General features: G+C 32.5%; 1 protein-coding gene across 3 annotated transcripts in view; it reads right to left on the bottom strand.

Moving 5' to 3' along the window:
* Nucleotides 1–225: 225 nt before the first annotated feature.
* The window catches only part of LOC126723114 (MATH domain and coiled-coil domain-containing protein At2g05420-like), a 33,011-nt gene continuing 6,717 nt past the window's right edge, over nucleotides 226–26,519 (bottom strand). Inside the window, exons 1-6 of one of the 3 annotated variants that reach the window (XM_050426399.1) lie at nucleotides 6,098–6,157; nucleotides 1,712–1,841; nucleotides 1,458–1,627; nucleotides 879–1,164; nucleotides 578–741; nucleotides 226–468 (exon numbers count right to left, since the gene is read on the bottom strand). In XM_050426399.1, coding sequence (XP_050282356.1) covers nucleotides 320–468; nucleotides 578–741; nucleotides 879–1,164; nucleotides 1,458–1,627; nucleotides 1,712–1,841; nucleotides 6,098–6,128 — 930 coding nt within the window. In that variant the 5' untranslated portion in view covers nucleotides 6,129–6,157 and the 3' untranslated portion in view covers nucleotides 226–319. Of the gene's footprint in view, nucleotides 469–577; nucleotides 742–878; nucleotides 1,165–1,457; nucleotides 1,628–1,711; nucleotides 1,842–6,097; nucleotides 6,158–26,519 lie in introns of those variants that run through there. The other 2 variants (XM_050426397.1, XM_050426398.1) reach the window with 2 other exon arrangements.

Raw genomic sequence — 26,519 nt, 5'->3', positions numbered from 1 at the left:
TACTACTGAGATAATTTAGAGCATACATGTATACATATATAATTGCATTATATATATATATATATATATATGCACACACATTTATATACATACATGTGTGTATTTATGTATATAAAGTAGGTGTGTGCGTGTGAGCGCATGCACAAGCTTCAAAATAAAGAAGACAAATTTAAATCTTTTTAATATTGACATCTTTACGATTTCAATAATAATAATAATCCGATAACCTCCCCAAATGCAATTCCGGGATAAAGAAGTATTTTTACAATATTTAAAGTATAGTTTTTGCTATAATTTCTTAGACAACCATTATAGGGAATCACTTAACATTAGATATAACTATTACTTCTCCTTCTACAATTAAAGCATCATTCATAAGAAGTCCCTTGGATGCATCTTGGAGATCCTTAAGAGGCATAAAGTGTGAGAAACCCCATTCATTCGAAGAGGCAGTGAACCAATGTTTTTCTGTAAGAAACCAAAAAAAAAAATGAGACTAAACTTTCACAGGAACAAAACAAGGTGAAAGAGAATGGGAGGCACGTGTGTGTGCACACACACATATAAGCATACATACCTGTTTTCTCCACGTGATTTTCATTGTTAATTTGGTCCTTTATACGTATCTTGAATTCTGCAAAACATTTTTGCTCAGGTAGAACACAATCACAACAAAAGAGGAAGAGAGATATCACTTTCGATTCTCCATTGTAAATTCCTTTGGGGTAAACCAGTAACTTCCTGCATGGATTCAATAAAAAGAGTTAAAAACAATAGGTTCTAAGTTTCAAAAAGGAAACTTTCCTTTTTTTACAACAATAAAAGTCCAACTTATAATAATACATATCAAAAATAATAATAATAATAAAAATCAATACCATCTCACATCGCCAATTGGAAATATTCGAGAATAATATGTCACTTTATCTAGTGATGAAAAGTTTTCAATCTTCCAAGGCATAGTACGGTTAAGGGGCTCTTTTATCATAGTAAGAAACTCCCGTTTGGCACTGCGTTCATGAACAAAAAGCTCGGCACCAAATACGCAACAATCATTGACAAGATATCCTTGAGAAAGATCTTCGAAAGATTTAAGGGACAGAAATTTGTGAAAGCCCCATTCAGTCTTGATATCATGGAATCTTCTAATTATCCCATCAACATCTACACACACCAAAAAAAAAAAAAATGTTAGATTAGTTTTTGAGAGAATTGAAAATTTAACATGGTATCAGAATAAAAAATCCAGAGTTTAAATTTTCCCTGTGATCTCCTCACATTCTATTTAAATTTTCACGTGTTAAGTCCCTACTCAATAGTAGCTCAAGTATCCAATACGTGAATAAATTTATCATCTCCTAATAGTTTAAGTTTTTGAGAAAATTGGTAATTTAACAATTTATACCAAAATACAATCATAAAAGATGAATATATATATAAACTATGAAAGAGCAAACCTTGAATGGTCAAGAACTTGTCTTGTATTTGATCGAACAGGAACAATTTGAAGCTGACATAAATTTCCCAGCCAAGAGTGTACTTCTCGGTGTCAACAATTGCCAAGTAAATTGAGATGTGACCACTTCCATTCATTTTCTCGTTTCCTTTTGGATAAATAGACAACCTCCTGCAAAATAAAACTGACTACATTAGAAGTAAATATTTATATTTGAATAGAAAAAACAAGAATTAGAATAATATTAGAGCCCACCATTTGTGTCCACTGGCTTCAAAAACACCAGAGTCATACTTTTCCACCCCAGTATCACATAGTAAAGAGTATGACTGTATTTTAAGTAAGTAATGCGCTGGACGAAAATGTCTTTTTGTTCTTTTGATTGCTGCAATACATTAGAAATATTTAAATACACTGTCTAATAACAATTGGGCAATGAGATATGGGTCAAGTTTGGCAACAGTTTCAATCAAGTAGTGCTAAAGCATAATCATCATAGGTCAAAGAAATATTTAACAAAATACGTTAAGGGCAATGAAACTTGAAAAATGAATAAACAATATATTGATGAATTTAATTTATGACATGTAATTGTTTTCATCCTAAAATGGAACGTATGGCTTTTCAAATATCATATTTTTCAAGATTTTATTTAATTTTTACAAATAAACAAAGTTAAATATATTGATCTTCTCAAAAAAAGAAGTTAAATATATTGATGAATTTTTTTTTTTTTGAAAGGAATTGTAAGGACTCAATTTGTAACGATCCCAAACTGGTATTGGGTTCGTACGTTAAAGGCCCAAACAATAAAATTTGTAGAGAGTGAACTGAAAGGCTAGGTCTTGGTCACCGAACAGTGGTAAGTCATGGAGGTCGTAGTAGTCACACGAGGGTGAACCTAGCATATCTAATAAGACTCTTTCCCCGGCACGGCCTGAGCGGCTCTGGTCCTTAGACCTTGTCCGAAGAGCTTCACGTTCTTATTATGCTCCTTTTTTAGGATTCCATGGCCTGGGAGACGATATGTCCCCCCCCCCCCCCTCCTGAATTGCTTCTCTTTCCTTTTTATACTAGCCTTTACCCTCCCTCCAACGTCCACATGTAGGTTCAACTTTCTAGAGTTGATACTTGTCCTATTAGCCCATACCCAAAGTGGTTGGGAGTGGTTGTAAAAGCTGAAAAGCATTATTCTGTCAGGCGCAGAGTACTTAATTGCAGTAATGGCAGCCTTTCCCTTGTCCTTTGTCGCCACCCTATTCAAGAGTCCTTTCCACATTAATGCGGAGGTGTTTGGCTTTTCCATGCACCGCTCATACACCATACTCACCCTTTTTTCTAGGAGCGCCTTGGGATGCCGAGGACAGCATCGTCCTCGGCTTTATCTCTAGGTCATTTGGACTTTCATTGCATGTCCTCGACAATGTCTTTCCTCGGCTTGGGTTTTGGGCCCTAATGTAAAATGGGTCGGGGTCACAAATTCTCTGGCCCCACAGGAATAAATTGATGAATTAAGCTCATCCAAAGGCACACTTTGTATTTTCATTATTGCACTTAATTCATATTCTCAACGCCACCAAGACTCATATCAAATTGTCCATAAAATTAATCACATAGATAAGAAAGCGATTTTACTATTAATCATGAATTGTAAACAAAAAAGAAAAAAATTAAGGAAAAAATTATAAAAGTTTTATAATTACAAAATCAATGACTGAAGACATATTACATCCAGGGGCGACACTAATTGTAGTTCAAAGTAGTCACATGACCACGTTGACTTGAATATTTTTTTAATGTACCTTTAAAAAATTGAGTTTTCAATTAATATGAGTTGTTGACCACCCTAAAAATAGGGTGAGATTTAGGTCCAGTGCATGTAGTGCACTGGACCCATTAACATGGTGATATGTGTTTAAAAGTGGACACTTTTTATAATCTCAACAGGTTCAGTATAATTGGACACTAGACCCAAACCTCACCCTTAAAAAAAAACTTGACCACCCTAAAAAAAGCTTAAACACCTTAAATAACAATTTGAGCCCATTAAAAATTAAATTCTACCTCTCCAAAAAATTGCAAGAAATATTATGTTCACAACATTTTCCCAACACTTTCATAACAAATCCTAAGTAGTAGGTTGTTACCAATAGACAAATAAATAATTTCAGTGGTATGTTCAAATTAGAACTAGTAAAAACTTACCATCTAAACTTTGTTGTGTAAGATTTGCAAAAATGTTGTGAAAGTAGTACTTTTCAAAAATTGTCCAAACAAACAAAATTAGTCTAAAGGCCCAAATCAAACGTCTAATTGTGATTTTTTAAATTGTGTTTTCAAATGGCATATTTTAAGATTGCTATTTTTTTTTTAAAAAAATACACACTTTTCAAATAGTTAGTCTATTAATACTTGATTTAGTCTTTAACTGAATTTGTTGGATTTATGTGATATATTTTTTCAAAAAAATAATAAATTTTGTTTATATTGTTACTTGTTTAGGCAATATGTTGGTAATTAAATGAGAGATTAGTAGTTTAATAATTGTTTAATTGTGTACATTGAAATAGATGTAACTAATAACATTGATAATGAAGTTATCATATCATATAATAATTTCAAAATATGAAAGCTTGTGAAGAAAATTTTAAAACTTTATGTATTTGGGCATATTTTTCTTTTTTATTATTTTTTTTATGTTAACATATTCAAGTTTTATTTTTCTTAAAATTTATATTAATTTAAATTTTTTAATGACTACTCTAAAAAAAATTTCCTAGAGCCGCCACTTATTACGTCTCTAACATTTTAAATTATTTATTCTGTTGTCCTCTTAGTCTATTCATGTTTGTAAAATTTAGATGTAAAGTTTTTTGGACTTTAAAATTATACATATAATACGTTATTAAAAAGTAAATAACATTGATCAATCAAAACAAAATTTGACATGTTTGTTAATAATAAAGAAAACTTGTAATTTTTTTTTTTTTTTTTTTGAGAAACAAGAAAACTTGTAATCTAATGGTGATAATTTAAAATATTAATATTAAATAATATAGCATTAAGGAAGAGTCATACCAAATATAAATATTTATATTTATATGCCGTGCAATACATAAATACAAAATATTTATTAAATCAAATTGAACCGTTTGTACAAGCATAGACATACTCTACAATGCAATACATATATACATAATAATTATTCAAGCATAGACATACTCTACAAAGAAAATGAATCGAATGTAGATCCCATTTGTTTTAGCAAAAACAAACAAACAAACAAAAAAAAAAAAAAAGGAAAAGGAAAATTTTTCCTCATTTTTGGACATTTGAGGTGGTTGAGAATTTCGGTTGAGAAACTTGATTAAACATAAATAATTTTTTCGTGATCAAGAAATACACTATCTTTAAGGTTGATAATGCTTAAAATGTTTTACATGCCAAAAGGAGCTTAAAACGTTTTGAACCTTAGGAGAATAGAACTTCCTTTCTCATGAATCTAAAACTCCTCTTATATCTTAAGAGAACATCTTTAAATCTTAAAAATGACCAAAACACAAAGCATCCAATTGAGAAATACTTCAAAAATTTGTAAATAATCAATATATCCCTAAAAACTTGAAAATGACTGAAATATCTTATAAAACCTTTAAAATAATTAAAAACAAATACCCCATAATAACCTCCAAAATGATAGAAATGGCCTCAAAATTTCTAAGATGACCAAAATATACTCAAAATCTTGCATAAAACATTTATAATGATTGAAATGCACACAAAACCTCTATAATGACCAAAATACATTAGAAAAACTTCTAAAGTAACAAAAATACTCTCAAACCATTCCCAACGTTTTCAAGATGACCAAAATACCCTTAAACCCTCACCTAAAACCTTTTATAATGAACAAAATGCTCTCATAAGTTCTAAAATGGCCAAAATTCCACAAAAATATCTAATGTGATAAAAATACCCTCAAACTTTTAAAGACCAAAATATCTTAAAATTTTCTACTATTATTGAAATGTCCTTAAAACCACCAACTAAAAAATATTGAAATGTTGAAAATAGTAGCTCTTCAAAACATTCAAATAACCATGATATGCCTGAAAATTATGGGCAAACGCCTTCAAAAGTTTAAAATTTTCTCTAAAACAACTTTCAAATAGTTTTTTCTTTTTCCCCTTTCTTTCTTTATTGGGAAGAAAAGGTCGATAGTAGTTTCTTTTTAGTTGTTAGGATTTTTTTTTTTTTTTTTTTGTAGCACACATATTGTGCTTATTATTTTAATTTGTAATAATTTTATTTTGATTGTGCTTGTGTTTAAGTTGATTTTTGTTCTACATTAAATGTTTTAGATTGGTGTATTAAATTTTTTTTTTTTTTTAAATACGTATAAAAATCTAGGAAAAATTTGATGTCAAAACAAACGAAGAACTGTAGTTGAGATATCATTCCCTTTTTTTTCTCAAGAGCAAGATTTGAAATGTTATCCATTTGTTTGATGTGTTTGCACGAGGTTTAGGGAGTATGAAATTCTTGATATTCTTTTATTATTAATATTTAAATTAAATAAATAAATAAGAAACAAAAATAATAGAGTAAACTAATAATCTTGGAAAGGGAAAGAGAACATACTGAGGTCATCAATGAGCTTGGTTTCCTCCATGACTTCAGATTTTGGTGTTTACTATCTAGAAATCACTTTCTTGAAAACTACAACCTAATTTGCATTATTTATAGGGTAATCAATAGGAATGTCCTCCACAACAATGCCATGGCACTATACACATGAAACCGTACGTGTGAATGTCATTGGTTCAAAGGAAAGAATAGACAAGGAACCAAGATGCAAGGAAAAAGAAGAATTGATGCCTATTTTGATTGGGTAGAAGAGGAGAATTGGAGAACTAGGTTTCCTTTTGGGATCAACGTACATACAAAGAAACCATGATAAAGACTTTAGTAAAAAGTAAACAACAAGAAGAAAAAGTAAAAAAATAAATAAATAAAACAAAACAAAACAAAACAACAAACAAATGAATGAAGCCTTATTAAAGCTAAGGCAACCACACCCGTGACCTTTTTATGTAAAATGACAAATTTAATTTCATTTATACTGTTCAAAAAATTACTCATCTTCCATATATGAGTGGATCACGATATGAAAATTGCATATTGAATGATTATTTTTATTTAAATAAATAAATAAATATTTTAAGCATATATTATTATAAGAGCATTCTTATTGGGTTATGCAAAATAATTATAAATTCATTTTAGATGATGAATAATCATTCATTATGCACCGCTCTTCAAATTTTTACATATTGCTACAATATAAATGATATTATACAACAACATATGTATGATTTCTTCTCTCTCTCTCTCTCTCTGCCGTCAGATTACAACCATCACTGTTGTAGGATCATTGTCGTCATCGATCCTTGTGTTGGTGGGGTCGGTCATCATCATCCATTCTCGTACTCTCCCTCCTCCTTCCTCTTCCTTATTTCATAGGCTCCACCTCTTAGATTTGGATTGTTGTGGTGGTTGTCATGGCTGGGTGGGTCATTGATGCAGGTGTTGTTGGGTTTCATTTTAGGTTGTGTAATTTTTCCTTTACACAACTCTTCTTTAATAATATTAATTTGTTGACTTATTAGTAAAAAGTTGGTGGCAACTTCTCTACTTTTTTCCTTGTTTGTACCTTGTACTTCTTCCTTCTTTTTCGTGCCTATTTATTCAGGTGGAAAAAAAAAATTGTATACCAAATGGCCCAATGGGCCTAAACTGTGTGAGTTGTTTTTCTTTCCGCGAAACCTTACAAAGTAAAAAAATGTATGGATCCAAGATACTAGCCGCGTTAGAGCATGGACAGCAGAACGACGTCGTCGTCAGCTGATTTGATAAGCCGGCATAAACAACCCACACATCACCAGACGCGTTGGTTGACCGACGTGTTCTTTTTGACGCAAACATCAGCCGTCCGATCATCAGAAACAGACGTATTAGATCAGGCGGTAACCTCGAAGGAGACCCTGCAAATTACAATAAAATTCTCATCAGTGATCAGCCAATTACATTCGCTTTATCTTGCAAATAAATTTATTGTCTCTTTTAGTTTAGAGAATAAATGGCATATTGTTATTGACACGGTTGCTAGTAGATAAAAAAATAATTTTAGGTATATTAAAATCAGAACGGATAATAATTTATCATCAATAATTTGTTAGAAAAATATTGTAAAAATATCATAGATATATTACTTCTTTTTAGCATAGGAATTCACATCTATTTTATTGTCTCTTTTAGTTTAGAGAATAAATGGCATATTGTTATTGACACGGTTGCTAGTCGATAAAAAAATAATTTTAGGTATATTAAAATCAGAACGGATAATAATTTATCACCAATAATTTGTTAGGAAAATATTGTAAAAATATCATAGATATATTACTTCTTTTTAGCATAGGAATTCACATCTATTTTAAGATAAAGAATATATGGCAATTTGTTACCGACAATTATTAATGGGTAAAAAAATCATTTTTGTAGTGGGTTTAAATTAGAATCGGTAACTACTTATAACTTATAATTGGTTAGGAAAGTCTTTTTGTAAATTTTTTTTTCTCTCTTTTAACATACCACAACTATTGGTATTTGCACAAACACGGTAACAACATTTTGCACAATAAATCCTTAAGCTAAAGTCTATTTTTTTTGGGTTTATTAGAAAACTAGTGTAACTTTCTTATTGAGGTGTAACTATAGTAATACGCTAATCATTAGCTAATACCTTACATTATAGTCGTTAATAAGTTAAATGAACAACTTATCAGTAAGATATAAAGAGTCACAACACACTCCCAGTGAAAAACTCAAAACTCATACTATGAGCCATGTTGACTCATACTATGAGCCATGTTGACCTAAGTCTATACCAGGAGGGGGAACCAAATGTCGGACAAAATTTGGCCCTTGCTCTAGCCTCTCAGAAGCTCACACACGTGTGGCGCCCACTCAAACCCAGCACCACAATTCCACACCAATCACAGCACAGTAACACTACCAATTTCCCTTCCCAAGCGAAAAAGCTATTTCCACACCAATAAAAAAGCGCTTTTGGCAGTGAGAGAGTGACCAATCAAAAAGAGGCAGGCAAGAGCCTCACATCTCTGGCAATAGCAATTCCCATTCCTTATGGAACAAGATTTTTTTCTTCTTTTTTTTTTTTTTTTTTTTTTTTTTTTTTTCTATCTACAACATCAAAAATCTCAAAAGAGAGACACAGAGTTCATACAAATACAAAACTCTCTCTCTCTCTCTCTCTCTCTCTCTAAAGCTCTTAAGGTACTTTCTCTCTCTAAACTTTTGATCTGTAAAGCTTAGATCTTTCGCATCTATATATTAGATTCTTATGAAATTAGGGTTTTTTTTTTTTTTTTTTTTTGGGGCATTGAAAAAATTGGGTGTACCCTTTTGGTCAATATGAAGCTGATTGTAATTCAATTAACAAATTGATTAAAAATTATGCAAATTTATAAAGAAAAGTTTGTTTTCATGTTGCATATATAAGCATTAGTTAAAGCTGCGGTTTTGATGTTCATTCTATATAGAAAAGAAACTGCTAGTTTAAACATCAAATAGGGTTTTTTTTTTTTTTAAATGTTGTGGAAACTGGGTTTTTGTTTTTTTACTTTTTACTGTTTCTCCCTATAGGGCTTGTTGTTTGTATTTGATGAAGACGTTATTTTGTTTGAATTTTTTTCCTTGTGGATCGTTACAATTGCTTAAGAATTTGTACTTGTTTGTTTTCTGTGGCTGTCAATATTAGCAAAATTTGGAATTTGTTTATGAATAGGTTCATAATCGTTGAGTTGTGAAATGTTTAGCAGACTGTGTTGTTATTACACTCGAGTTTGTATGTAATAGCATGATTAGATGAGTTCAAGACTTCTTCTTAAGGTTTTTACTTGTCTCGAAAATTATTTTTCCTTTGATTGACAGGAAAAGATATGATATACAAGATAATGGAAGTGGCATTGGAAAATTTCTTCAAATTTTGAAGTATGATACACTTTGAGATCAATAATGCTAATGCTCTGTTTGTTTTAGTATTAACGTTTTCTAAAAAATGGTTCATATTCCATAAAGAATTTTCTGGAAAAATATTTCATTTTCCGATGTTTGGTAACGACCTTGAAAATGACCTTGAGAATGTTTTCTAGTATTTGGTATACAATTATTTTATTTTATTTTTATTTCTTGTATAATTTAAAACATGTGTATTATGTAAACCAACTAATGTAATCAATATAAATAACAAACCAAAAATTAATTTGGTTTTTGTATACTTATATATATAGACAGTAACGTACACATACACACGTATAAACCATACATACATATAGAGCTAGCTCTATACTAGAAGCAAATGTTGGGGTCGCCTAAGGCCCCAAGTAGAAAAAGACTCCAAAATTTTAACCAATAATGTTATTTTTTTCATTATAATAGTATTAATTAAGCTCAAATATTAGTCAATAAATAAAATAATATTTTTTATCAAATGATAAACAAGAATAAAAAAATGCTATGTCAACAATATTGTTCACAATAAATCCTAAGAGGTAGGTTGTTACAGGCTATTATTAATGGCAAAAATTAATTTTAATGATGAATTCAAATTAGAATCAGTAACAACTTAACATATAGGATTTGTTGTGAAAATATTGTGAATGTGGCACTTCTCAAATAATTAAAAAAAAAAAAAAAAGCAATATACAAAAAAATTCACAATGTTTTTCACAAGTTAAGTTGGCAAATTTTTACTAGTTTTTATCTAAGTTTATCACTAACATCACTTTTTTACTTACCACTGTCATTCTACCATATCAATAAGTGTAAAAAGTTTTGTAAAATTTTGTGTATAGACTTTGTAAAAAAAGAAAAAAAAAATCTACATAGTTCATGTTAATTAGTTGTAATTTTTGCATCTAAAACAAGACAATTAAATTTAAGTAATAATTTTTTTTAAAAAAACATATTTAAATATATACAATGCCTCAATTTAAATTTTCGCCCTAAGCCCTCAAATACATTAAGCCGCCTTTACATACACAACGCATAAAAAGCAGTGGATCTCATCCTTATTTTATATATTTTTTGCACTTTTATGTGCAAAAAGAAGTAATTTCTACCTGGAATCCATCAAACTAAAAATTTCTTAGAGAAAAACAAAAATCAAGCTTGGAATTCAAAACAAAGAATATATGATTAGATAAAAAGCAAAGAGAAGAGAGAGAAAGTGAGACGGCTTACCATGAGAGAGAGACGGAGCCAAAAAATTATGTTTTCCGCGGCTATAGAAGAATATAATATTTATAGGAGATGCAACAAGTTAGAGAGAGAGATTGTTTTCCAATTTTTTTTTTTTGGAAAACAATCTATAGAAAATAAGCCTTATTTTTATTAGGATTTTCCATTGACTAAAGATTGTTTTCCGTTGACCATTTTTTTTTTTTTTTTGTGTGCTACCAAACATGAAAAATATGGAAACTATCTTTACAGATTGTTTTCCAACGAAACAAACAGAGCGTAAGCGATCATTATTGAGCAACTATTTTTAATTATTGTTGTAAAATTTCCAAATTCGATTTTTGAATATTATTATTATTATTATTATTATTATTATTATTATTTTGGGTTGTGTGTGTGGAAGCCTATTCCTTGTAAAAAATAGTACTAGGTGTAAAAGGGTTTGTTGGGTTTGGGCTAAGAGGAAAGAATCATATAAGAATATGGAATGTATTTCTTCAAAGTGTAGTTCGATAGTTTTTGGAATTGAAAGGTACTCTTGTGTGAGATAATGTGAGTTAACAACTTTTCTATTGTTTGAGCAAGAGAACAATAGGTATATTGGTGCTTTAGGCTTGTGATAAGTTTGTAAGTATGGAGTATTTGTTTTGGGATATGGGTTAGTTTGTGTTTATATGGATTACAAGCCCCTCTCGTAGGTGACGGCCAATGACTAGGCCGAAATGGCTAGGGCCTTTTTGTTATACCTTCCAGGGTGTACCTCTTTGCCAACAAAGGGCAAACGGTATCTTTGAGGTGGTTAACCCTCTTTCGCAAGTTTAGGGAGGCTTGGGAGCCAACTGGGGGCAGGCGTGTCTTGCCTATTTGTACTCCTCTTTGGACATCCTTAACCGGGGGACTTTATGCCAGCTAGTGGGGCCTCGGAAGCTCCTTGAGGTTAGTTCCCTTTTCTTTTTCTTTTGTATCTCATGCATTTCTCACTCTTGCAATTATTTTCATCCATATGTCATTTAGGCTTAAAGAAAACTGTTAATCATGCTCTTGCAAACCACACCTATGCTTTTAGTTTGCAAACTATCATCTTGCAAATTGCTCACATTTGTACCTTGCAAACTGTATCTGCTTTTCTTACAAACTGTAACTACTTTTCTTACAAACTGTCATCTTGCCAATTGCGCTTTCCTTTCTAGTGTTAGGCTATGCAATATGGTCTCATTGCTTGGGGAGCAGAGATAGATTTGAAGAGCTTCCCTTCGGTTAGGGCTCATTTTAATGGGTTACCTTCTGATGAGGTTAGTTAGGAATTTAGTGCCTCTTATTATTTCCCTTACATGTTTCTTAGGGCTTTTCTTCTAATCCTATGTGTTGTCACAAGTTATATAGAGCCCATGGGTCAACCTTCGCCCTAATATGGACTCGAACTTAGAGAAGGATGCTCTTGTCGCATCCTAGATCAACCAGCCTTTCGAGGGTACTGGCTTGAGAGCACTCTACCTAACGAAGAGGGTACGCTGCTAGTTGGTGGGTGAGGATGCCCCACAAATTCTGATAGATCCTCCGACATTTATGCTTGCCCCATTTTCCATGAAGGACGTTGAGTACTAGTTGTGGAGGAATGGCATTCCCTATGTCGAGCGGGTCACAGACGAGTTGGACTATAATGAGTTCAACAATACCCGACTCATGACTTTCTCACTCCTGTGGTATATGTTCTTCCTCTTCTCATTTATTTCCATTTTTCCTTTGCATTGTTTCACATGATGATATTCAAATGGAATACTTATGTCAAGCTAGCCCTGTTGTTGGTGCTCCTATTGACCCTCCTCATCTTCCTTGGTCGATTTATGCCTACAATCCTAATGGTTTTGCTCATAGGCATATGGTAGGCCACAACATAAATGTCATGGGTTACCCTTTCCCTAAGGGTACATGAGCGGTGAGCTCTCTTCCACTCTTTGCTTTGTCTTTTCCTTTATCTCTCAATCACTTGTTCTAACACTGTCTTCTTTCTCAATTCAGCCTACTATACAGGAGCATGAGGAGCTCATCTGGCTTGCCAAGAACCTCAACCTGGAGGTGACCGAGTACTCTAGGTAGATGTATGGTCCTGGAGGTTTGGCCTACTTGGGTGATGGTGATGGTGGTAGTGGTGGTGGTGGTGGTGGTGGTGGTGGTGATTCAGAGACTACTCCCAGTTATTAGCTAAGGATGAGGCGTTTCTGATGATGCTGTAGACAAACGAATAGACATAGACACAACACTTTCTTTTTACTGTTTTTACTTTTTTCTTTACTTTGGATTTGATTTGAAACATTGGGTTGTATTTTAAGAAAAATCTTTTACATTTTTGCTTGCTTTTTTTCCCTTTTTTTTAAGGACATGTACTTAATTTACAACTTATAGGGATGATTGCATTTATTTCTTATGCAATTTTACTTTTCTTGACCTTTGATGCTTGAAAATATGAGCTTGATTGTTCCTTGAATAGTCCCTTAGGTGGTAGGAATCATAGGAAAAGTCTTGGGGAAGGAGTAACGCTCCAAACAGGAAAAGGATTTGGCTCTACCTTCTTCCCTGCATACGCATACACAGGCCTACATACGCAGGTGTTGATCGTGCATACGCAGCCTTGACCGTGTGTATGCATAACATGGGCCAGAAAATCCTAGCCACCTCATTTAACTATTAAATAGCCATTGGGGGCCTCTAAACCTTCACAAAATGTATTCTAAACTTAGAAAACACCTCTCAAAGCCTTCCAATAGCAAAATTATCTCCTTTAGAAGTTTCGACATGGATCAAGAGGCTCTGCCCTAGTTTCAAAGACGCTCATGTCCCTCTTGGCCTCTTTTGCATCTGTCCCTATCACCAAATCAAAATGGGTGAACCTCCTCTTCATGTTGCTGCCAACTTTTCAATTCCTACTCGGCATGTTTTCCAATTTAATGGTGTGGAAATATGACCCATTATTAAAGAGTTTAGTGCGATCATGGGTGAACCCGATGTTAGCACTCTGATGCGAACCTCAATAGACACGCTTTGAGACCTAACAAAAATATTGGAATACTTGCCCAAGAAAGCTAAAATTCAGATTTTGATAGAAAACCCTGACCCAACGTTTATAAGTGAAACGTGAACCAAAGGTATAAGTAACACCTTGACCCAATGATTATAATTAAATCACGAACCAAAGGTATAAAGTTTGAACGCCACAAGGAAGAATCCCTGATAAGTTCACAGTTCTTGAAGAACCAAAAGAAGAGCAAAGCCTCACCTTTTCTGATTTTTATTCAATAATATATTGAAAAACGTTTATAGACTTAGATGACTATTTAAGGGCTCTATAAAAAATATATTCTAAAATAACTCCTAATTGATACCTAACCATATCAGGAATAAAGTTTGACCTAAAAAGCATTAAATGCACCTAAAAACAAGAAAATAAATCACCTAAACCTAAAATAACGTTTTTTACATAAAAATACAAAAAATAATAAATTACAATAATTAAATAGTAAATTGTGTCCTACATCACACTCTTATCCTTCCTGCCATTAGTGAGGATTTTGCTGACTTGGCTCATGACCTTTTGGGGATTTCTTTGGTTGCGGCACAGCAATGGTATATGCTTAACAAGTTGAACATTTGCATGGTTTTTGCATACCTCTCTCGATTGGCCATTCTTATGGCTGGTAAGGTTGGTAGGGCATGCTCTCATTATCTCAATGCCTTCTATTTATGTCTTCTTGCGAGGTATTTCTTGGTGCATGAAACATATCGAGTAGATCAAAGGATGTGCTTGATGGTCAACAATCTGAATAAGGGAAGCCCTGTAGGCATGATCTTAGCTAAAACTCTTAATGGTTTGAATATTGTTCATTGGGAGGAAGCAACCTTCTTTGCAAGGAGTTCTCTCCTCCTTCAGGTATGATCCCTAATTTTTGCTTAGGTTCTCAACCTAGCAAGATTCCTCTAATTTTTACATGGTACTTTTCGGTTTTCAATCCATCGAGGCTCCTTGTGTCACCTTTCAATTATCATTTTTTGTATTTTATCTCTCCTTTTTCCTCTCATTCTTCCTTCTCTCTCTCTCTCTCTCTCTCTCTCTCTTCAAATATGGCTATATGAGAGGCTTTGATTGCTTCATCCTCCAAGTGTCCCTCCTAGTCAATATCTCCCCAAGCATTATCATGACCACAAGCTCGGAAACAATGAGATGGACCCCTCTAAGTTCACTAAATTCTTGAAGCGTCTTGCCACCTTTAATGTCTAATGGGTAGCGGAATGGTAATGCATTACAGCCATGGTCAACCGCATCTTCAAAGACAACTGTGTTCCTTTGGTTGGGCTTTGTCGTTGCTCTTTCTATTCCCCAGACCACATTCCAAGGCAATTTGGAGACCGTCAAGGGGTTTCTAGTGATGATGGTGCCTTTCATATCTCGGTCTTCACTGAGAGGGTCTTGGGAAAGATCTATAAAACTTGGTTGAAAAGGATGGTGGCTAGAGACATTTGTTTCACTCGGTTTCTCCATCCTACTTCAGGCTACAAAGCTTGGCTGATTGCTAGCATGAGATCAATTCATAGGGAAGAGAAGGATTACTGGAAGTCCAACATGAGGAAGATGGTCAACTGACTACCTTCATATGCCCCAAAGATTACTTTTCTGCACTTCATGGTTCTCATGTTTTTCTTTTGAGTTTAATAAAGGATTGGAATATTCCAAATTCCCTATGAAAACAATTTATTATCTTTTAATTTGAGCAAAAAGAGAATCAATTATTTTGTTATCTTTACTTATTGTCTTTATTTTTCTTTATTTTTTCTTCTTCTTTTCTTTTTTTTCTTTGCAATGTAATTTTTGGTAAAAACTATTAATTTATTATATGACAGCTTTTGGTAGTCCAAGTAAACAAAATGTTTTTGGTGAAAAGCATTTATGACAATTACTCTACTCTTTAGACTTTTTTTTTTTTTTTTGAATTCAACCGTTTTATTTCTTATTTAATAAACCGTTACCCATAGATTCTTCTTCTTTTTCTTTTTCTTTTTTTGAGAAACCAGACTATTAAGCCTGGGCTTTTATTCAAACTAGTCGCTAACCCGTGCGATGCACGGGATAGTTAATCTTGGAACACACTTGTAGTTTTTGATACTATCTCAATCCCTCAACAATCTTTACCCTTCTAGCAAAAAATATATATATATATATATATATTTCTTATCCTCAAACCAAACCTATTTAGCGCATCTTCTTTTTACTTGCTTCAAAATAAAGCATAACATTAATCTACCATGTGCTTCTACCAGTTTTGCAATAATAATTCCCCATGTATAATCATTCCCATCCAAAATATTAGCACACAAAACAAAACTCCCCAATCAAAGCATTGAAACGTAAGAACATATGGAAAATGCTAAAGGTACTACCAATTTTACAACAAAAAGCTTACGCAACTTACATCAATAAAAAAATTTAAAGTGGGCGCATTTCATGAGTTAGCCCATCCATTACAGTGATGACTCCAATTTTTCTATAGCGCCTCATCTGATATGTTGGATTTATGAATGTAGTATTATGCAAACTATGAACATTTCCAATTAGCAGGAAACCAAACAGGTTCAAGAGATACACCTAAAAAGGGAAACATTAAAAGAAAAAATTGTCAACTCAAATTTTATTTGCTCTAGTCAAATGAGTTCCATAGCAGCAAATTGCTAGCATCATAACTCATTTAGTTCATAAATACAATAATAGAATACAAATAGAATAAATTGCTGGCATCATAACTCAACTAAATGGTATAATCACATAATACATCAATTTATGAACTTAAAATATGAGGCAAGAAAATCCATTGAGAAAAAAAAAGTACTCACATTTTATATAAGCCTATGCACCATAGAACTATGTTAACCTCAATATCAAATTACAATGGCTACAATACAACTTAAGAAATGAATGCAACAAAAAGAAAAGAAACTAAATAAGAATTGAATAGGTAGATTCAAGATACCACCATATGCACTGAAACTTTTTTCCAAGAGAAAGCAAAAGCAATCACCTTTAAATCAATATCTACAAACATTATTTCATTATACTATTATACGAAGGACATAAGCAGTAAGCCTAAACCCAAAATATTCTTATATGCCTTTTTCTATATACCCATAATACAGTAATTTAGAATAAAGCTTATTTCAGCATCAAATTTAGCAAAGCACAATAAAATCAAGTTTATAGCATAATTTTAACAATTATAGCAGAAATATCAGCTATAAATCAAAATGGCAATCAAGAATATATATGTACATTTCAAAGTGGCAAGGATCAAAACATGTGCATATCTCTAATTTTAACATGATTATATGGATTAAACAAACACAGTAAGGATAAAATATATACACACACTCACATTGAATCATTAAAATCACTATTATTTCCATGGACGTAATTCACTCTACCATTAAACTCAAGCCCAGAGGATTTTTAATGAGCCTTATGGACTTATGGTTATCTACAGGAATTGGTAACCATCATCGAGGAAAAAAATAGTCTTCCAAACTTAAAGATTGTCACCATTCCCATCTCTTAAGAAAAAGGAAAAGAAAGGCATGATTGTGTTTCTTTTTCTCTATTTTAAAAACATCATTGAAAAATACCCAAAACCCATTAACCCAAATACTCTAAACAAAAAAGCAAACCAAATGTGACACAAATATCCTAAAGATAGCAAATTCTAACCAAATACCTTTATCAAAACAAAATCTAACCTAGAAATAAAAATCAAAGATTTAAAATCAATCCGACCAAAATACCCAAAACTAATCATAATTAATGCCATTTTTGAAAGACCATAAGTTCAAAATCAATCCAACCAAAATACCTGTTTTAGATGGTGTTTTTGGGAGCAAAAAATTATGTTGGTTTGGAATTTTGTTGCAGTGGAAGGCCAGACAAAGTCTTTTATAGATCATATGTAAATCATGTTTGAAATATTACTGAAACCTAAATCACCTGGATTAACTACATTTGAAATTACCTGAATTCTTTCTATCTTTCTCACGATGTCAAAAATCTTCTTAAGTACCTCTTTGTTAGATTTTTGATGCACTTACAAAGACAAAATGACATTGAGGAGTATTTAGTAATTCACCCAGTGAACGATTTTTAAAATTCAGATTTTTTTTTAAAAAAAAGTTGAAATATTACAAACATGAGAATGTACATGGTGAATCTAGTGGACTTGCACAACATGACTAACCCTCCAAGATAGCAAGATATTATCACAAATTAAGATGCATTAAAATTTAAAACAACAATTCCATAACAAAAGAATAAAGGGTAGTTCAAATAGTTCATATTGTTAATCTCATGCCATAAAGGAAACAACAATTTCTGAAAAATTTATTGACCCAGTTCTTTTAACAAACAGGCAGAGCACATCATTAAACAAAAAATTGAAATAAATAGATATTGAGACTTGAAGCTCAAATATTTGACATACTAAAGTAGAAATGGAAATCCAATTCAGATGCAAAGTTTGCATTATTAGCCTCGTTGATCAAATATGACAAAACTCATCTCTAACATTACAGAGTGTGTGTGTATACTAACGAAATACAATTTAAAAATAAAATTGACCTACTCATTGTGATATGTGAACAACATGGCCTTTATATCATAACCCAGGAAAAACTTTAATTTTAGAAAAATATATACTGAAAAAACTTGACAACAATGGTAGAAAAGAAACATGGGAAATGAAAATATAAAGAGGGGAATATATTTCAACAAAAAAATTAAAAACAGCATAAATGAAATGACAAACAGAGCTTTATTTTTTGGTAACATGAATCTATGTTCTTCAGAACTAAATCAATCCATGAAGATCTCCAGAGATTTCTCTTTGGAGCCAAGACATACTCAAAACAAATTTAACCCAAATATCCAAAAGAAATACCAAATCTAACACAGGTAACTGATATTAAAAACAATTCTAACCCAAATTTCTTACTCAAACTGAATCTAAGCCAAAACCTGAATGCAATGTAATCCAATCCAATCCAATCAAAATACCCAGACCTAAATCATATCTAAACCCAAATTTAAAGAACCTAAACCAAAACACAATACAATTCCATTTCATTTGAGGTTTAAGGTAGGCCACAACATATACATCTTAAATATCATATTTGTAAGCAGCTGAGATTATAGTATTCCTCAAATATAGTCATGCATACAATGTACAATTATTTGACAATTGACATGTGAAGTGTGCCCATCATGCAGGACCAATCATGAAAAAAAAAATCATGTGATATATTTGGGTGAGTTATGGCTATTTTGACTTCCCAAATTGGATTTGTTGTTATTTATGAATATTGCTATTTTTTCTGAAGTTGTTTTTACCCTAAAAGGTAAAATTATATTGTATTTAGACACTACTATTTTAAGAGAATTCTGGAAATAGAATCTGGGCTCTGAATTTGGGAAGGAATATTGACAATAAATTAATAAAAGTACTTCAATTAACTGGGAAAAGAGCATGAACAGTTCAATGACAATTATGTTTAAAAGCAGAACTTTTAATCTATAATAAAAAATAAAATAAAAAAAAGAAGTAATGCTGGAGTCTTACTGTTAGAATAATGTTATCTATCATGCGTTAATAGTTGTAAATTGTTTAAACACTAAAATTTTATTGCTTGTAAATGTTGTTTAGATGATCATTTGAAAGTACTATGCACAAATATTCATCATAACAATAGCGTATCACTGACTCCAACCAAATGTACAACAACCAATTATGCATAATACAAAATACAAAACCAAGCAAAACCCATCATAAAAAACTGAAAAGCCTATCTGGATCAATCAAATTTTGATATCATTCCATCTGTGTTGGCAGAATTTGTGATATTGAATTGGAAGTTGGAGTTGTAACTGGTAAAGATGGTGCTTAGGCTGGTGCTCATGTCAGTGGAATTTTCATTCCTTCTCTCTTTGTTTTGGGATTAGAGAAGTTCAAAGCAAGTGAAAATTTGATGAACATAGATGCAAAATGAGCAGTACAAATAACATATGAATCCAACAGCAACTACAATCAGAAATGAAGTCCTACTTGCTGTGAAAATCATTTATCCTCTGAATATTTAGACTCAAGACTTAGTTTGTTAGATAAACCCCTAAACCCTTTAATTTACAAAAGTAAAGCAAGCTGAAGAGTAAAAATTAAATTTAAAGCATAAGTTTGAGCAGTACATGCAGTTTTTGCATTTTATATAGCAAATACTTCTGGTAATAAGCTATAATACTTCAAAATCCAAATAGAGCCATAGTATTACATATACAGTTTAGATTAAACTGAAATAAACCAATAATGATATTAAAAAAAAAAAAATCCCACAGATGTGTATGTAATTAGGTGTAGAATTAGAACATGTCATAATCCCCAGTATTGTTAATCAAGTTAACCTGGTATAAATAAGAAGATTTGAGAACCAAGGTTCTTAATGCTCATGTTTTAAATACTACCAATCATATATGTTTGCTGTTTCAGGGCTTTCCCTGTCTTCCTGGTCACTTACTTAAGATTTCATAGTAAAAAGACTTAGAACTTGGAGATTTAGCTATTATGAAATCTGCCTCCTGGGGCAGGATGGTTAATGTGCTCATGTCAGTTCTAGCTTTAAAACATTCAAGTTAAGTCTATAAAAATAAAACTCCAGAAGATACAACAATGCAATTGTTTATAGGTAAAGCACACATATAATCAACATGATCATTAAAATAGAGTAAAATTCAACCAACCTTCATGACACTTTTACAATTTTATTTGGATTGTGTGTCTCAACAGCATACCAATGCAATTATTAATTACTAAAAATTCAAAAAAAAAATTTATTTATACAGGATAAGTACCAATTCAAATTGAGTTTCATTAGTTCTTTAAATGTAAAGAGAACACTACAATATTTAGAAATTAGATGTAAATAGACAAATAGTTAACCCTATACTAAAAAAATTCAGAAATTTAGTACAGAGGCAAACGAATACCATACCTTTAACCTTGATTCGAATGGAGGAAAAGACTGAAGAGAAAGGCAATAAAAAAGCAGAAATTAATCAGGAATATTAAATCTAAATAAAAGTGAATGGAAGAACAAAAATTAAGAATGAAACCTGCTTTGTTGTTGCAAGGAAGGAACAACACAAAAATAAACATGAAGGTTTGAAAAAAAAAAAAAAATAGGGGACTAAGTGGAGACAAAGAAGGCTAGCGTTTTAGGTGCCCAAATAATTATTTAATCAAACATACGATTAAGCTAAGCTAAATCAGATGTGCTAAAAAACCTAGATAGCAAAATAAAGCAAAACTTGAAAGTAAAGCAAAACCTGTAGGATTGTTCTCAGATTTTGACAGTTGGGAGCCTCTTCAATACTATCTCCACTTTCTTACAAAACTTGTAGAATTTAATTTTCTATGAGTGTTTCCCTGACTTCAACAAAAATGAATAGAGAGAAAAAGGGATTAGGAATTGAAATCCCTAAATTGACAGAAAAACCTAATTAAAAACGAAATCCTTAAATTGACAGAAAAACCATTATGCGCCTAGGCTATCAAATCCTTATGGGGAGGAGTCAAAATCATGGGCAAACTAATAGCTTGAATTTTAATTGGCTTCTGGAATTTCATCTCAATTTATAAATCCTTCAGCAGTTCTTTTGACAGATTCAACTATACATATGTGTTTCTGCATTCATGTTCCAAGTAACATAATAATAGGAATTAAAACTATAGAACACTATATCTCTTGCCACATTGTATAAGCATCAAAACAAAAATTAATATCAATGATAAAGATTCAAAACCCTAATTAGGATCTCAAACTATAATCAAAATCAGTACTTTATTACATTTTAACCAAAAGTAGCAGCAAAGGTATTGAGTTGATCGAAACCCTAATTAGGATCAGGCAAATAAAGAAATTCAAATCAGGATCTCAAACTATAATCAAAATCAGTACTTTATTATATTTTAACAAAAAGTAGCAGCAAAGGTATTAAGTTGATCGAAACCCTAATTAGGATCAGGGAAATAAAGAAATTCAAATCTTGGTGATGTGAGAGATTGATGGTACCGCAGTGATGTGAGCGTTTTGGTGTCGTCGATGGTTAAGACCTCGACGTTGAGTTCGGCGGCGACTTTGTCCTGCTGTAGCTGTGTCCTCCAAAGGCTCGTCGTCTTCTTCATCACCCAGCGTTTCATCTCCGTCTTTGGAATAGGGATTTCTTGTGGCGGTGGCGACGGCAGAGTAGCAGCTGCCGCCATGGTGTTTTCTTGAGGCAGTGGCACTGTCGTGGTGGTGGTGGCAGTGGCGTTGTCAGCCATTGTGTGAGAGAGAGAGAGATCGATAGACGGAGACTATTTTTATATATATATATATATATATTTTATAAAAAGAATAAAACCATATTTAAAAATTAAAAAAAAAAAAAAAAATGCTGACGTGGAAAATTGTGGAGCTAGCAGAGGCTTCGGTTTTATATATATATATATATATATATATATAGATGAACACTAAAACAACAATGAACATCAAAGGAAACTAATGGGGCAATGTCTTCTGGTAAAGATTCCAACCAGACCTGTGTACCCTGATAAGTTTTTGCCTTTTTGGCTAAAGAATCAGCCACAATATTACAACTTCTAGGCACATGAGAGAATAGAGAAAATTGAAAAGTTTCTGCAATTTCCCCTTCCTTTATCAAGGTGATGCCTTTTAGGAATTAATCCTCGCTACCCACAATACATCTAATATTCACACACAATTATTAGAAGTTTAGAACCAACCACTGATATTATTTTCGTAAAAAAAAAAAAAAAAAAAAAAAAAAAAAAACCATTGATATTCTCCATAATGCTTTTCATTTTGATATAAATAGACCAAGCTCAAGTAGAAATTTAAAAGAGACATTCTTGCAATTGAATATACATACCTTTTACCAAAAAAATACATACCTTCTTCAAATCCTCGTTTCTTTTGCCATCAAATTCTACATGAAGTTGTTGTGGGAACAAAAAATAGTGAAGGAGAGATGGTTCTTATTAGGGTTAAGGGGGAGAACAAGTTCACGGTGGTGTGTGACAATGAGTTTGAGGTTCCATGTCAGAATGAATAGTAGGAAGAAGAACCCTTTTTTTTTTTTTTTTTTTTTTTTGAGAATAAGAAGAACCATTTTTGGTAGAAATTATTGTCCAAGCATGAATTAAATGACTTCCTAAAAAAACTATATTATAATAATGATAACTACGGGTTACTCGAGAAAAATTCAATCATAACCCTGAATTTTCTTCTTAAAATACATTAAATAATTTACTATAAGTTTTATGCTATCCACACCCAAATTGTCATGCCGTTAAATATCCACAATTAGCTACTTAAATTTCCCATGTAAGGTATTCTTTCTCTATCTCAAATTGCTATATCACCACCGCACACCCTTGGTTCAATGGTCACTCTATAAGTATAAATGCTTGTGGGGTGTGGGGGATAAGGGTTGAGGTTCAAGTCTTCAAGAGGGAGCTTCACATATATATATACTTAGATTAGGTTAAAGTAGAAATTCTATCTTGTATCAAAAAAAAAAAAAAAAATATTGCTATATCAAATATTGTTTGATCAAGATGTAATAATTTTCTTTCTTATCTAAAATTTTGGTAATGAGAGGTGCAGATTCAAAGATTGATTTGGATTTGGATTTGAATGTGAGATTTTCATCTAAATATTGTTTTTTCTTTATTGGGATAATTACAGTAAACCCACCTGAGGTAAGGCCCGTTTGTGCTTTGCCTACCCGTGGTTTAAAACTTACCACTTTGCCCACCTGAACTTCAATCCGTTACCCATCCGTTACCCACCTCACCCCCAGCCGTTAGAAAAACACATTTTTAGGAAAAAACAAACATAACAAAATTCAAAAAGCTAGGGTTTTGATTACTTAAAGAACTTCTATAAGAACAAAGGGGAGGAATAGCACACAAATCCCACTCTGATCTTGACTTCTCTCCCCACTGTATACCATAGCCCCTAAAACCTAAGAAATATATTGTAATCTTTTTAGGGTTATATCTGTCTGTCTGTCTGAAATAAACAAAAACAGAGGGTTCATGTAATTGTGATCTTTCCATGGTGGCTGGGAAGGTGAGAATGGAAATGGGTCTACAAAAGTCTTCGGCGAGTTCGAAACGAGAAACACCACCGAAGCCTCAATCGCCGTCACCGAATCCGAGTCCAACTAATAAAGCTCCTCTGAAAGCCGTGTTCTCACGCTCCTTTGGCGTGTACTTTCCACGCTCCTCCGCTCAGGTTCAACCTCACCCACCTGACGTCACCGAGTTGCTTCGCATCGTCGAAGATCTGCGCAAGCGAGAGTCGCTGTTGAAAACCGAACTCTTGGGGCACAAGCTTTTGAAAGAGTCGGTGGCTATTGTTCCTGTCCTGGAGAGCGAGATCTCATCCAAGAACGCAAAGATTGATAGAGCTTCGAAGCGAGTGGATGCGTTGGAGATTGAGAACCAAAAGTTGAGAATGGAACTGGAGGAGTTGAGGACGAAGATTGAATGCGAAAGAGAAGAAAGCGAGAAGAAGTTGAAGGCAATGGAGGCTAAAATCTCAGAGTTGAAGAAAACGGCATCGAATCGTAGTAGTAGTAGTATTCTAATAGAAAGCGAGGAGCTCTCGTCTTCGCAAAGGTTTCAAGGCTTAATGGAAGTCGCTGTGAAATCAAATCTCATCAAGAACTTGAAAAAGCTCCATGTACTTTGTTCTTATAGAAGTTCTTAAGCAATTAAAACCCTAGCTTTTTTATTTTTGTTATGTTTGTTTTTCCCTAAAAATGTGTTTTTCTAACGGCTGGGGGTGAGGTGGGTAACGGATGGGTAACGGATTGAAGTTCAAGTGGGCAAAGTGGTAAGTTTTAAACCACGGGTAGGCAAAGCGCAAATGGGCCTTACCTCAAGTGGGTTTACTGTAATCATCCCTTCTTTATTTTATTAATGTACAAGTTATGTGATTAGGATTTGAGCATGTTGATTCCCGCCAAATGAAAAAAATTGGTGAAAGAGCCAGCACACAAAAGACCAATTTGGTACAAATTAATGTCCTACTATTAAAAGAAGCAAGGGATGCTCCAAAAAAATTCAATCAAAACCCTTTAATTTCTTCTTTAATCTCTCTCTCACTCCGAAATTCATAATTTTGTTGCTTCGTATTTAAAGCTTTGAACCTATTCTCTCTCTATTTTTACTCTTGATTCCAATTTGTAAATATCTAATATTGTTTGATTAAGACATAGTAATTTTCCTTTCTCTTCTAAAATTTTGGTTCATGTAAATTCATTTTGTTAGGTGTAATTCAGCGGTTGATTTTTAATTGAATTTGAATTCTTTCATCTAAATATTTAAAGTTGTTAAGTTCTAAGGAATTAGGAACTAATGTATTAGAACTCTATTTTGTAATGTTGGCAAACCATAATCAAAACATTTTAGTCTTGTTTAGACTTGCTCAAAGTATATGCTTTTTATGTAAAATTGGAATCGAGTTGCTGCAGGATTTACTGTGTAAATCTGCCTGGCTCGATTGATCGAGAATTAGAATCGATCGATCGAAAGTCGTGCAAATTGTTTTTTTTTTTTTTTTGCAGAATTTCCAACTCAGCCCAAGCCCGTTTAACGTGTAGGGTTTTATATTTTGCCCTAGGTATAAAAGGGAAAACCCTAGTCACGTTTTAGGTTGCTCCTTATGCTGTGTGTGTGAATCTTTTGTGAGATCAAGAGGTGGTTGCCTTCACACATACTTACGGTTTTCAAGATTTAAGATTATGTCAAAAACTTGGTGGTCGAATTTAGTTGCTGCTTTCAAGAGCGTAAGGATACACAAGCGGGAGTGCTTGTACTTGCTGGGAATCCAAGAAAGAAGTAGTCCGTAGACTTGGAGCTGTCATGTGGTCATGGTAATAAGTTTCCTACTCGAGGTAGTAATAGGATGATAGTGGTCTAAGTCGCTATTGTGTAAACTTCAATTCTTTCATAGTGGATTCAATTTTACCTTGAGGATAGTTAGGTTAAATCCTCCTTAGGTTTTTTACCGGTTTGGTTTTCCTGGGTTATCATATTGTTGTGCTCTTTATTTTCCGCACTTTACATTAATATGATATATGTGTATTAACCTAAATTTGATAATTTGACTAAATAATCTCTTGGCTAATTACCTAAGTTAATCTGGTTGTGGTTTTAAGGGGTCTAAAAACATACAAATGTAATGTGTAGGTTGTATGATTGAGAATGATAATTTCCGCCAAAGGATAACAATTAATAAAAAGAACTTACTAACAAAAGGCCAATATTTAAATGAATGTTCGAGATATTGAATTGATATGTAATTTCCTAATGTTCAATTTTAAATATTATGCAAAAAAAGAAGAAAAAAAAATTATGTATATGTTGTGTGATTGAGCATAGCGATACTGATTAAAGGAAAATAATTGTTGAAAAGAACCTGCCAACTTTATTTGCATCAAGTTTTGCACTAAACAAAACAATTCTTATTATTAAAGTTTGACTTTGGTAAGGATGAAAGGTAAAATTCATGTTTTACATCATCCAATAAGTGATTTCCACATTAGTTTTTACTTAAAACTCAATACATCCTACCATGCATAATAATATCTCAATAA

Source organism: Quercus robur, chromosome 4 (assembly GCF_932294415.1).
Source record: "Quercus robur chromosome 4, dhQueRobu3.1, whole genome shotgun sequence".
NCBI lineage: Eukaryota > Viridiplantae > Streptophyta > Magnoliopsida > Fagales > Fagaceae > Quercus > Quercus robur.
The sequence above is the reverse complement of the archived record's forward strand: the minus strand, read 5'-3'. Positions and strand labels throughout refer to the sequence as shown.